The following is a 14,626-nucleotide window of genomic DNA, read 5'->3' as shown; positions in this document are numbered from 1 at the left end:
CTGGTTAGATGGGTGAAATTGTAGCTATGGGCACAGGATGATAGATCAGAGAGTGCAGCCAACACTCCCCTGCTAGGACCAGAGGACAGAATGAATTTTGAGTCATACTGAGAGTTTCTGTGTGTTTATTTTCTTAAATTGGACATTGGAAGCCTTTTCTCAAAGCACTCTGACAATTCACAAAATTAGTCTTCTATATTGAAGCTCCTAAAAACACTCCCCACTTACATGTGCTCACAAGCATCCGTTATTAACAAACACAATATTAGAATGCATAGTTTTTAACCTCATGCTTTCATATTTGCTCTTTTCTCCCAATCTTTTCTTTGATAGGTTTCTGTGTGTAAATCTGCAGGAGCCTCACCATGGTGCAGGAGAAGACAGACGGGACAAACAAAGACATTGTCCTTCCACCAATTCAACTGAATAGAGCCGCTGTAAGAACGCTGCCTGCATGACTCTCTCCCACTGTCATCTCCCACTTACTCCATGCGCACTAATCTCAGACGCTTTGTTCTTCATAATCACGAGAGCACATGCATCGCCCCATGTCCTTAATTGTGTTTGATGTTTACCAAATGACAGGATGTGATGCGTCAGTGAGTCATACTGGCCCATCAGAAAATGAACAGAATTTTCAAAGACACACTGACATTTTGGGAAGCATGCTCATAAGTTTAATTGTTGCTGATGAGAAGATGGATACCACTTTTATCCGTGTCTGTGACGTTGTGTTTAAAGTATTGAACTGGATGTGATTAACTTTGCTTGATAAACTTTGAAATCTCTACTAACCGGGGTCTAAACAGCTGCTGACAGCTCTATACCTCAGATAGTAACATGTTGTATCTTGTCTATTTTAGTCAGTACACACAGATATAATAACAGCATTTTATGATTGTAAGGTAAAACTGAGTGCTTTTAATAATTGTGTGTGTATGTAAGAGTGAAACAAACAAGATACAATTTACCCCGCCTTTCAGTCTGTATACCAAATTAAGCTAACCGCTTACTGGCACTACCACCTTACTAAAAGGATAATTGACTCTGACGTATTTCCCATTAATGCAACTGTTGTGGCTCTCAGTGAATTATGCTAGCTTTGAACTGTTTCTTTGTTGTAAAGGTCCAAAAACCAGTAATCGCACAAAACAGTGTGCTATTTTTGGGGGTAAACATTATAAACTTAATGGACTTTACATTAGCTACTTATGTACATATTTATGTATTTTGTTGCTACAGAATTAATAGGATGACACTCCGCCTGGTTGCGCAGTCAAGTACTACGGCAAATACAAGTGTATATTATTGAGGAAGATGGTATCGGATCAGATTGGCAGATACTATATATTAAATTATTTGTTTGGGTTGGGGGGCCAAAAACCTTGTTCAGGAGATTCCTATTCCTCATGGCTCTCTATTGTAGCAAACTGTTCCTCTTGACTAAAGCAGGTAACACACAACTGATCCATTTTGTACCAAAGAAAGGTCAAATGAAGTTGAGTGCTCCTTTTTATGGGAGTGCACACAATACATGAGGAGGAAATACTGTAACAATGAAAGCTGATAACCACTGTAATGATACCCATTATATGTTTTTATGGTTTTGTCACTCCAGCTAACACAAAGAAAGCCCAGCTATGTTAAACTTGCTTCTTCGTATACCCTAGAACAGCGATTTTTTTTTTTTGATTTTTTTTTTTTTTCTCTCCAGCTGCATCAAGGCGTTTCATCCAGGACAACCTCAGATCTTTACAATAGAAGTGGAGAATGCAAGGTTAACCTGACACATATAACCACAGTATCCATATGCCAGATTGAGATCAACGAGAATTATCCTTTGAACAATGATATGTAATAATTAAGAGCTTGTATGAGCATTAGAACAGGTTCTGTTTGGTGTATTTGTTGCTCCTGGTCACGCTGCCCATTAGCAGTTCCCTTCCTAATGTGATTCCAGTGGAAGTGACTGGGTCCTTCCTGTGTGACTTTAAGTAATGGCACGTAGAAAGGTTTTGTTTTGAAAGCATCTCTGCTTGAATTATTTGTATTCCCTGTTGAGTTTCCAAACACCATAGCTTATGACTGAGATGCTTTTTGGCAGCTGAATGACTGTCGTTAGACTTCAATTCAGCATCTGAATGCATCACCAGGGAGGGTTCACAGATTTTAACACCATCAAAACTCTAAAATGAAGTAACTTTAATGGAAACCGAGGCGCACATGTGCTTCATTATGAAGCATTAGCTACTGTATGTTGAGCAAGTTCCAAGGCTCTCTGAGTTCATTTTGAAAGTGCATTTAAATAAACTGAAGCTAATGGGCAGCTGGAAGGTACAAAAATGTATTAAAACACTACAGCACCATTTAATTCCTTGAAACTTTCCATGAAAATTAGTCTCTACTGTGAGTCATTGAATTACTGGTTTTAAACACATTGATAAACTGAATATCTTTGTGTGATTCTAGCTTTGCCAAGTTTTTGATAACCTGTGCAGGAGCGTGTTTGATTTCTCCACATCAGACATTCAGTGTCATATATGGGAGATTTTCACACACACGTCTCCTGAACACGTTTATATGGAAATGTTTATTTAATTCCTATTTTTGTCCATGTGTCCGTCATCATAGACATTCCAGTGCACATTTTAGGACCACATTAAAGTTAATGAAGCAGTTTACAGCTGAATAGCACTGCATAATGTATCAGCAATATCTGCATGAAGAAATCAAGGTTGTTTTGAATGTTGTTTTCTGTTATATTGCCTATCGTGTCCTGTAGTATTTCTGTAATTTTTAGTGTCACTGTACATCTGTTGCAGCACCGTTAGGACTAAACAATCAATTTCAAGGCAAATTTCTGATTTGAAACAAAGCCAGCAGTTTAGTGTATATACTATGCAGTGTGTCAGACCCAGAGTTTAAACTGTCCTGTTGCACAAATTCATTTTGTTCTTCTTGTGCAATAGCATACTTTTGATCATCAGTCTTGTGGTGATGAGATTTTGAATTTTAAAATTCTTCAAATCTGTTATAGGTTGATATTGATCTGAAGCTTAACTTTTATAAGGCAATATATCATAAATCCAATCGCGGTATCTGTCAAAAATAAATGCAGTTACGTTCAACAAACCCCTAACCCTAACACCTGTTAACCTCAGCAGTTAGAAATTCCTTACCTTTCCAGTCAGCAGCAACACCTACTAGGTGCTCTGCTCACATCTGTTGCTGCTATCGTATAATTAGCTGAAACTCACTGCTGCTTTTATATACTCTGTGACTCAGCGGGTCACTCACCCACAATGCTGTGTGGCCAGCTGTCAGTCTAGGAGCAAACACTTGGGTAAAAAAACTGATAAATATTCATCAAACAACTTCTTAAGTTGAGTTTGGGACATTCTTTCTTCCCTTGAATATTAGGTTTCTTTCTTATTGTATTCTGTCTTTTGTTAAAAATGCTGACTCCTTTAACAGTATTCACATCCCAGCTATGAATTGTATTTGCAGTGTGGATCATATTGTCATGTTTATGTAACACGGGTTATGTATACATTATTCTTATGCCACACTGTGAGCAAATGAAATTGAATGCAAATTAATCAGCATGCAGAATAGTTACACATCACATCAAAAGATTGCCTCCTTCTCTTTGGAAAAGAGAGACAGAGTAGAATCAATCCTCTCATCAGGTTATTTCCAGAGGCAGCTGCAGTGGTTTTAGCATCATAATCCAAAAGCTTTGCCTGTGTTGTTGTCATGCCATCCACTGTTTTTGTTTCTCTCTCCTTTCTTTGTACTTTTGAATCAGTGTGGTAAATTAAATTATCGATACTTTGATGCAAGCTTTGTCATTGCAGTAATGTTTTGTCTTTTAATCGATCCTTTCTTGGCTTCTCAGTCAGCTGCTGTTTTCTTGAACCTGTCGTCATTATTCAGGCAGGAGAAAATGTCATTGATTTTAGGAAACTCATAGCTAATTTTGTTTAAAGGGAGCGTTCAGTAAATCCTAACTATAACACCACACGATCAGCATGATATTCAGTCAGTAATCGCGCTGTTTGGTTTGATGCTCTAATACAAATATTTACAGCTGACCAGCAGTCGGCTTCCTGCAGGAGACTTGAAGTCTGATTTATTAGTATACAGTGCACATTCTGGCCTGTTCTGAGCATGAGTTGTTTATGTTTGCTCTGCACCAAATGCTTGATACTGGATCTAAAATGAGATCTGTATTAATATTTACTGCACTGCTAGTTATTAGCTAGACTTTAACCAATCACGGAAACGGAGAAAACTTAATAAACTCTAAATTAAATCAAGGCCAAAGAATCAAAGTATTACACGCTTTTATCCCCTCTCGGTTTATTGACGTCACCCCCATATGCCCCCTTTTTTTTATCGCATGTCAAAGAAAAAAGGAATCCAAACTTGTTCAGTGTAATATAATACAGTTCAACAGCACTACAAACTGCAGCCTCCACAGTGACAATACGGGTAGAGAAACCTCTCTAAAATCCAAAGTTTCAACAACAATTCCACATTGTAAAGGTAGGCTTTTTTTTGCAGCATTGTTATAACATGCTGCGTTACTTTCAGGAAGGTGTAACTATTGAACTGTCAATTGTGTGCTTGTGTTTGCAGTTGCTGGGTACTTGATATCTTATTTGTGCTCTGTTAATGTGTGTCCATCCCTTTTAGTCGTCATGGGGGTTGAAGATCAAGAAAAAGCTGATTGTGCCTCCCAGTCTGGGCAAGTTCAGACCAATTGTGAACCAATGCTGCCACCAGTGCACACCAGACAGTCTGGTGAGTGTGCAGCTCAGAATAGACAGAATTTAGATGGATAACAAATAGGACTGCAGAAAATGAGATTGATGAAATGAAATGCGAGAAGTAGACTTTGTTGTGGACTCTGCAAATTAAATTTCTGTATTGTATAGATTAAAAATGAAACTATTCCACTGTATGGCACACTGAGCTTGTTGAAATTAAAGAAGCACTTGTAGATGTCAGATAGTATCCTTGAGATGCATGTGTCATATATATATATTAATTTGATTCTGTCCACTGGAGTCCATTCCACAGCCAGATCATCTGTTTGTTTGTGTTTTTCTGTAATTGCTTAGCGCAAGAACCTTGGACAAAACTCTTCACTTGGCTTCCGAAACCTGCTGAGCATCAACGAGACACAAACCAGGTACTGATGGTAGCTGGTGTTCAGACAAACAGAATATTTCAGTCCCAGCACACTCACCCATGCACTTTTCTCTAAATTGTGTGTTTTTCTTTTGCAGGTATCGTGGTTGGCTGGTGCGGAGGGTCTGCTTCGCCCTGTTTGTGAGTGGGCGCAAGGTTTACGGGAGTCCTGTTAGCAACAGGCTGGAGAGACTCTGTCAGAGCAACAGGTACCTGAGGGGAAAAGAGAAGGAGGAGGACATGCCAGAAAAGAATAAATAAATGATAGGCAGAGATACAGAAAATGAAACTCCTTCAGCTCTGGAGAGAGGGAAAGAGAAAGGACTAGGGGAGATAAGACACACAAACAAAGCTAGAGAAAATGAAGGCTATCATGGGGTCTGCACAGTGAATGAAGAGAAATAGGATTACTTGGGATGGTATTCACACTTTCCCCATCTCTGTCACTGAGTCCTCACTTTGTATCTGTTGTTTTCCCTCCCTCTGTGTAATTGAGTTTAACCTCTGCGTAACCTCTTCGCTCAGAGATGCTGTTGTTGCCGTGTTACTGAAAGTCGAGTGTTTGTGTAATTGTAGCACAAATGAGGCTTTGTGTCGTGTTAACCCTGCTGTCCTGTGACCATGCGTTTCAGGGTGAGGGAGGCGTTCACAGCAGAGCATGAAGCATCCGAGGGGGGAGACGGCCAGGGGCAGCTCAGACTCCTGTCACCATACCATGCCCTCACTAACACCTGCATTTCCTCTGGATTCTTGAGGTTTGTGTGTTTCTTTGCGTGGTCTGATGGGCAAAGGGCAAGGTTCAAAGATGGTTTTATTGTTTATTTATTTATAAAATGATTTTGCATATTGATTTCGACCTGCACTGTGTGACCTTTTCATTTAGAAATAACAAGAAACCAATAGGTCATTGCCAGTGTATCTGAAGCAGAAATAAAGATTCCCTTCAATGATTTTTCTTGGTCTTCCGAGAAATAGAAAAACAAAGGTGTTCTGGGAAAAAAGTGATCATAAAGTCAGAAGCTTAAGATTTTACAATTCCAATCATGTAAAATCTTGTTTTATCCATGAAATCAGTGTTGATACTTCATGGACAAGGCTTGTGATGTTTTTTCATCTCATCAGCTTCAAATCTGCTAAAAGCAGCAAAACCAGCAATGAAGGGATTCAACTATCAAGTATTGTTTGTGCAGCTAAACCTAGCTTATTCATCTTTGTCAAAGAGCTCCATTGCTAAGCAAAACTTATTAAAAGCACATTAATGAATGCTGGCTGAATGTTTTTTAATTACAATGAATACGGAAACTGTTGAGTCAGTTGAACTTAACCCGTCCTTGCACCTTCAACACTTAACAGAGCGTGGGAACTATGGCAGAGAATAGTTCCCAACAAATGCAGGAAATTTAATGTGCCTTTTTTTCAACCACCGTGTATATCCTGTGGCCTGTTTTTATGTCTTTTATGTCACTGACTGACTAGATAAAGGAAAATGTGCTAAGAGACCAAGTATTGCGTTTGTGGCCTCGGGTGTTTTCGTTGTATTAGCTTATGATACTCATAAGCCACAGTCATAGTTGCTATGGAGAAGAACCGAACCGGAGTGGGAATCCTAGCCGTTATGAATAGGAATGAGGAACAAAACGTGAACAAATTCACTGAAAAATGACCAAGAATCTGAAAATGAGCCGATTTAAGTCATTCAATGTTTCTTCAGCATCCAAGCAAAAACGATTGGTGATTATATTGTCTTTCTTCCCAAAATACAGGGTGACCCAAAAGTTTGGAAACAAATGAAAAGTCTGTAATCCAAATAATATGTTATTTCAATAAATCAGTACCACAGATATATTCAGAAGAGTAACAGATTAGTGTAAAACAAACATATTTCGACATTTTCATGTTTGTTTCTTATACAAAGTTGTGAACGTTTCCACCAACTGGTTACACTGGTATCTTCTGGAATGTATCTTCATTCATGCTTATGAAGGTTCCTCAAACTGGCCAGTAAATGTTGCCTCATTGTACTTTTGCATGTTTAAAAAAATTAAAACTGTCAGATACTTTACCATCAAGAGTTTTGAAATCTGGCACTGATGGTATGCATTTTGAAGTTATGCTCCAGCATACCTGGACCTTATGGTTCTATGAATTTTCTTACGAGTTATTGCACTCGACAAATACTAGCTTTTTTTTTTAAGTTATTTTATTATGCTATAACAAAAATGGGTAAAATAAGAGTGAATTCATGCACCCCCAACTCAAATAGACACTGCAGTTAAACTTTGTTTCCAAACTTTTGGATCACCCTGTACTCTTGTTTGTTGTGCGCAGTGGTTTGTAATTTTGACTTTTTTTTTTCCAGTTTTACCCATGATTACACTGAGAAATGTTCATGCCTTTCCAAGTTCTGACCAAGTGCTCCAGCAGCCAGTCGCCGAAAATTATCAACAGAAAATGAACAGTACATTTTCATCTGGAACTCTGGAAGCTTAAAATTGCTTTCTAGCCCTGAGGAGACAAACCCAAAAATGGTTAATATACCACTGGACGTGTAGGATGTTCGTGAGATTGCTGTGCTTCAAATGCAGATTTACTTAGAGATGCGGGGCTATCCATCATGGTCTTCAAGATGACTGACAGTTGTTGAGACATAGACTTGTCCACATGCAACACACTTCGATCAGGCCTGGTGAAAAGACCCAGGTTGTATTTGAAGCTGAAATTGGCTGTTCTGATTCTGTCAGATGTTGTGCTACATACTGTGGTAGAAATTCCGTACTTGTCTGGTGCAATGGAGTGGAAACTTCAGACTTTATGAGCCAAAGAAACGACTTTGGCTTTGTTGTGGGAATCTTTCTGCAAAATCTCCCATTCTCCTGCCCTCGTCTCTCTCTGTCTCCCTCATTTACAGCCTCAGCTTTTGTCTCTCCTCCCACTCTTATCGCGTTCTGTTTTGCTGCTTCCCTGTGTCATCATTTTATCTCTTATCCTCATCCCTTTTCACCCCGCTGCTGTCACATTCAACTTTGTCCTCACTTCCTGTGCTAAAGCTGTATTTATTTTGCACCATCACGTTATTTGTAGCTATTTTTCTCTTTACTTCACCACTATCTGTCCATTACTCCCTGCTGTATATTGTCACAATGTTCTCCTTATCTCCTCCCATTAATTCTTTTCTCCTCTGCTCTCTTTCTATACATCTCTCCACTCTCTATCCTCTGCTGACTAGATTTGTAGGCTGGGCGATGCTGAAGATGTTTGCTTCCGTCTTCTACAGTATTGAAGTCAACCTCAACCATCTGTCAGCATTGCACAGAGTCTCACAAGAGGTACGACAGTCTGTGGTTCCACACATGCAGCTGCAGATAAAAATATCACCTACTTTTTTAACAGCTGCCCCAAAGGGTGTCATCTTGTCCTGCAAAACACGGAAAGTACACTTTGTATTTGCACATGGAGGCTGTGATGTTTTGACTCAGGATGTGAAAATAGGCTGCGCTCAGCCACCTAATGAGATGGTAAACAGCTACAGCCTTGTTTGCGCACATCTGCAACAAAACATTTCAAGGTAAACAGAAATGCGAGGATATTTTCAGTAAAGTGAAGTTTTAAAAAAAAAACACCTCAATGTCTGGAGACTTTTGAAAGTTCAAGTTTCTCCTATTTGCCTTGTTATACCTAATTATTTTCAGTTGTTTAGTGACTACACATCTCTAATTACATGGCTGACTAAATAAATAGAAGTAAATAAGTCTGTCAGGCTGCTTGTTTCAGAGGCTCAAAATGGGTACGGATGAAGGCAGCGATCTGTGTCTTTAATTTTAGCTCCGATTTCACATCAGTTTAGTCTGTTAATTCATAAGTGGAACCCAAACCATCAAAAAATACTTTCATCACACTTTTGGTTTTTATTGGAGTATGTTCTGTCAACGAGTTGTCAGAGCAGGTTTTCTCAGGCAACATAAGAATGGTGTCCTCTCTTCTGCATGATTCGCGTGCATTTATAAAACCTGTAAATATTGGGGAAAATGCACAAAATGAATGGAGTTCTTGTCTGAGTCGGAGTATCTCGGTTTAGTTTCAAATGTGTGGTCCATTTGTCTGTTTCTTTTCTTTGTAGTCTGACATTAATTCTGCTTTGAAGTTATTAAACAAGATATTTAAGAATTTTTTTATTGTCCAGAATCTTGTGGCATTTCAGCATGACTTGCATATATGTTAACCTCTTTGGATGCCCACCTGAATCCAATTCAATCCAATCCAACTTTATTTATAATGCACTTTACAAAACAACACAGTTGACCAAAGTGCAGTACACACATAAAATATATAAGACATTAAAAAGCAATAAGCAAAATAAAAACAGGTATAAAATTACAACTTAGAATGAATTAAAAGCTAAGGTAAAAAGATGTTTTAAGAGCTGATTTAAAAACAGGCAGTGAATCGATCTGTCTAAGGGAATCATCCAATGGAACAGTCTGTACGATGCATAGAAAATCCAAAATGTCAGCAAAGTATGTTAAATAATACTTACACAAAAAGTGTCAAATGGTTGACTATCCCACTGTACTGTCAAAAAAGAGAGTACACACACATCAGCATCTGTGTGTGAGATATCATGGTGGCAGTGTCGTGTATGTATGATGCAAAGAAACATTTAAAGTTAAAATCTTACCTGAAGAATATAAATCAGAGAAAGAATCAGCTACAGATGATGTTTGTGTGTCCCAAATCCAATGCAGTGACAGATGTGGCTGATGTTCTTCACAGTGAACGTTTACTACATATATGTTGATAATTTGTGTGATTTTGTGTCTGTCCAATTTAAAGCAGGAAGAAATCTGTTCTCTGTAAGTTGGCATCTATAGCCTTACATGCTTTAATGTGACTGTTTTAATCAGTAGGTAGAAATTGCATGTAAAATAATAGATGAAAACTGCTTCACATGACATCGTTAAACTTGGTAAACCTTCGGTAAGAGTCTTAGGTGTTAAACAAGTAAAAAACAGTAATAATTGTTTTCACCATCCGTTTGAAGTGCTCGAGCTACTTATGTTTTAATATTGCAAAACCTTTTTTAAAGTAGTGACATTATGAAATGCACAAAAGTGAAGTTGTCTTTTATCTCGCCTTTACTTCATTCAGTATACATATAATTGAGTTTGTGAATGTAGCTCATTATTGCCTGTGGTGAAAGTAATCAAATGCTACTCAAAAGATAGCGGACTGCAGAGCAAATAATAGAGCTGCTGTTGAACTTGAGGGAAAAATAACCACTCATGATGTGTGTCGCATTTTTTCAGTACAATCCTTTAAACATACATACATGTATATGTTTATTTGTTGCATTTTTCTTAAACATCTAGGTGTACAAATAAGATTTAGGCATTCCATTTAGGCATTCCATTCTGATAATATCCGAACCTTGTGGGTCTTGATGACAATGCTGATTGTGTTTATGATCACTGAAATACTTTCCTAATCAGTGCATCACCTCTGCACAGTTCATGTTTGTTTGCTGTAATGAATGGCAATGTAAGGAATTTTGTTTGTCTAAAGCTGCTTTTGTTCTATAATTCAGGGATCTCCGCTGGTTTATGTGTATATGCGTCAGAGCATCATGGACTGTGCTCTCATCCCTCTCGTGCTCTTCTGTCACAACCTGAGAGTGCCATACACTGTTTATCCTCTCCAGATTAACAGCTCCTCACTAAGGTATACTCACTCAAGCCGCCTAGCAAGTCGAACTGCAGTAACGTTATCGAACACACTGGAAATAATGCTCCTCTCAAAACAAGAAAAAAAACTTATTCAAGGAACTTTAACCTTGAAATAAGTGGAAAAAAATCTGCCAATAAAACAAGTGAAAAATAGCTTGGTAAGATTTCTTGAAATATGATATTTAGAATATTGAGATCTTTAAATTGGTTAGGAAAACTTATTTTAAGCTATATTTTACCAGGATTGTCAAGCTTAAGTGTCTTAAGATAAGCAAGACATGCAAAAAAAAAAAACAGTTTTTCACTCAAAAATAGATTTTTGCTTTCACGTAACCTCCTAATCTGAGACGGATTAACCCTGCGGGTCAAAATTGACCCGTTTTAAAGTTTTAGTGAAAGTTCTGATGATCACATTTTCAACATTTTTGGGAAATCTTTGAACATTTTTTGGTGGGGAAAAAAAAAGAAATGTTAAAAATGTTTCTTAAAAACAACCAAAATTTTGGTTGATTTTTTTTTTTTGTGAATGTTTTTAAAGAAAATATTAGTTTTACTGATATATGTGCAATCACTTTAGATATTTTATGATTTTTGGAAGATTTTTACTCATTTTTTGAAAATATTTACAAGAATTTTCCTGCCAAATTTGGGGGATTTTTTAAAATAAAACTTTTAAGGGAAACTTTTAAGGAATTGGAATTTTCTTCCTGAAGGTTTTGCAAATTTTCAGAAATTTGGGGAATTTTTTTGCTATTTTTTGGGGGGGATTTTTTTTCAGACAAAGAAACAATTTTTTGGTGCTTGTAAATGAAGACAGCAGGAGGGTTAAACTTATTTTGAGTTTTCTTGTAAAATTCAACTCAAAACAAGATAATTTCAGGATTGTTTGACTTAAGACAAGGGTGTCAAACTCAGTTCCTGGAGGGCCACTGTCCTGCATATTTTAGATGTTTCCTTCTTCCAACACACCTGATTCAAAAGATCAGCTTATCATCAAACTCTGCAGAAGCCTGATAACGAGCCTGATCATTTGAATCAGGTTGGCTGGAAGAGGGAAACATCTAAAACATGCAGCATAGTGGCCCTCCAGGAACTGAGTTTGACACCCCTGACTTAAGAAGATACTTAAGATGCTTTGTCTTAAAACAAGTCCCTACATCTTGTTGAAATGTCTCTTGCTAAGTGAATTTGTCTTAAATCTAGTGAGATGAGACATTTTGACTAAAAATAAGACAAATGGATTTGGTAAGATTTTGAGTTTCACAAACAGAGCAGATGCCTCAGTAGCTGGTAATGAAATCCTGAATTTATCTCTTTTGTTCACAGCACCTTATTTAGGCTGGCCAGTTTATTTTAAACACGGTGAAGATATGCACAGTCACTCACAAGTCTGTTAAATTAGATGGCTGATGCCCGTGTGACATTATTCTCTATTTGTTCTACAGATCAGTCCTGCAGAAAGTCGGTGTTGTCCTTCTTCCTCCTTCTGCACAGACTGAACAAGATGCTGAGATGGACAGTTTGTACTCACCTGTCATGACCTCTGTAAGTCTCATGTTTTTGAAGATTGGGAGGTTAAGAAGGGGTAGGACATGGAAGTTTCAAATATTTGTGGTGATTTCTGTGCTTTGATGTCCTTTACCCGAACCCCAACTGATCGCAGCAGATGGCCCGGTTTTGCCGGAGGGTTTTCCTTCCTGTTAAACAGTACTTTTTTCTCCTCACTGTTGCCAGGTGCTTGCTCAAAGGCAGCCCAACAGAAAATTCGGATTTGTTGAGTTTTTCTGTATAGTTTTGTAAGGTCCTCTCACCTCACCATCTGAAGTGCCTTGAGACGTATGTTGTGAGTTGACACTGCATAAATAGAACTGAATTAAAATAAGAACACTGTTGAGTTATTAGGCACATGTATGAGTTTGTGCCCAGCCTCTAATAGTTTCAATTATTAGACAGTAGTGTATTAAAATGCTCCACAGGCAACCTGTGACCTCTGTTCACGGTTCAGTCTAGCAGATTTGTCCCCCTCAAACTACATCAATAAACAGAAAACACTGAACAGTCAAATAGATTAGGAAGATGGGAAGAAATACAAGATAATAGCTTTCTCTATTGATATGTCAGATATTCAGACTGTCAAGGCTGAAACATCTACACAGATGTTATTTTGAGACTCTCCACAGTCCCTACCTTGATGCTAAACACTTCAAGAATTAAATCAGTGTAACATCAATGTACAGTACATTAGAAATATATGTTCTATGCAGTTAATGATCTGCTGAATGTGTTCAGCCCCTCAGACTGATAAACACCACCATCAACAGCACAGCATGTGTTATGTTCATGGAATACACCTTCAAAATGAGAACAATCAGATCTAAATGTCTCCAGTTCAACTCAAATGAAAAGTTTCTGTCCAACATAATGTTGAGTCAACATCTAAACCAGTGAGCTGTTCAGATCAGGTGTGAGCCCTACATCGCTGTAGCATTAGAGCAAGTTGGATGAAGTCAGACAGAAATGTAACTGACTTGCATTGTACTGCAGAGATCTGGTTCATTTCATGCTACGGACAAGCAGATAGTGTGTGCCTTGTATAGAATGTAATTAAAATTTTTGACTTGAAGATGTTGGTTAACAAAAAGTCTTTTTGTTTAAAATTATTCCAGTTCACCCTCAGGTGGGGGAGCATGACTATCTGTACTAGATTTCCAGCCCATTAATTATTAATTTAGTAGCTGTTGAGACCTTCAATGCACAGCATATATGAAGCTCATGGTGGTGTTAGATCAAATGCCTATCAAGATACTGAAGTTTGGAACCAAGTGTTCAACCGACTGATGGACTATTCTTACTGTTCTGCAAACTTATTCACAAGCTTGTGTTAAAATCTTCTATTTTTGTCTCCAACCCCAGTTAAACCTTAAGACCCTTAATTATGTCAGTTAGGTACAGTAACCTATGCAAAGCTCCTTGAATGACGACATACACATTCCACCTTCAACAGAAAAAAAACAAAAACAAATTCGGGTTACATCTACCATTTTTTCACCAACAACAAAACGCCCTCTTGGTTACATTAGCTGCGTATGCGAAGCCAAGCACGAGCCACTGGGCCCTGAATCAGAGAGAATGTAGATAATGCATTTTGCTTAAAAAAATCATAAATGGCAGGTAATTATATGAAATTGCAGGGTAAGCAGAAGCTACCTATCGTTGTAATTTGGCTTTTTAGTGTAGGTGCATTCGGTTCAATTCGTACTCACTCACGTAGACACTTTTCATTGCACTCCACAGTGAAGTGTTATCACAGTCAGCTTCTCAATCAGAATACAACCTGTCTTTTCCTCCATCTCTCATTCCCAGCCTCATCCCACTTGCTATTCATTCTCAGTATTACCAAGGGGCTTGAGTTTTGCTACAGAGATTGCAGCTTTGGAGTTGGCTGGAGTGACAAAGCAATGAGCAGAGGGTTGGGAAATGAGAAGAATCGTGGTTAGTTTGATTGTCTGCACTTGGCAGGTCTAAGCAGGTTGTTTCTTTTTCATTGGAAGGTAGTTTGTGTGTGTGTGTGTCGTCGTTCCCCCCCTTATTTGGAAGCTTTCGTGGTCTGGTTTTTTTTGTTGTTTTTTTTGTTCCATTCTCTTTCTCTTCCCTTGCATCTACTAAAGCACCTTTTCTTTATACCCTTTATCAAAGTACCTCTATTTATT

At 38.1% G+C, this 14,626-nt stretch overlaps 1 protein-coding gene across 1 annotated transcript in view; it reads left to right on the top strand.

Annotated features, from left to right (window-relative positions):
- Window positions 1-331: 331 nt before the first annotated feature.
- gpat2 (glycerol-3-phosphate acyltransferase 2, mitochondrial) overlaps window positions 332-14,626 on the top strand; it is a 44,791-nt gene continuing 30,496 nt past the window's right edge. The window contains 8 exon segments of the mRNA XM_051951121.1: window positions 332-437; window positions 4,699-4,806; window positions 5,127-5,197; window positions 5,295-5,405; window positions 5,829-5,951; window positions 8,423-8,522; window positions 10,778-10,911; window positions 12,362-12,461. Of these exon segments, the coding sequence (XP_051807081.1) occupies window positions 366-437; window positions 4,699-4,806; window positions 5,127-5,197; window positions 5,295-5,405; window positions 5,829-5,951; window positions 8,423-8,522; window positions 10,778-10,911; window positions 12,362-12,461 (819 nt within the window). The 5' untranslated portion in view covers window positions 332-365.

Source organism: Acanthochromis polyacanthus, chromosome 7, assembly GCF_021347895.1.
Source record: "Acanthochromis polyacanthus isolate Apoly-LR-REF ecotype Palm Island chromosome 7, KAUST_Apoly_ChrSc, whole genome shotgun sequence".
In the NCBI taxonomy this organism is placed as follows: domain Eukaryota; kingdom Metazoa; phylum Chordata; class Actinopteri; family Pomacentridae; genus Acanthochromis; species Acanthochromis polyacanthus.
This window is presented reverse-complemented; position numbering and strand designations above follow the sequence as displayed.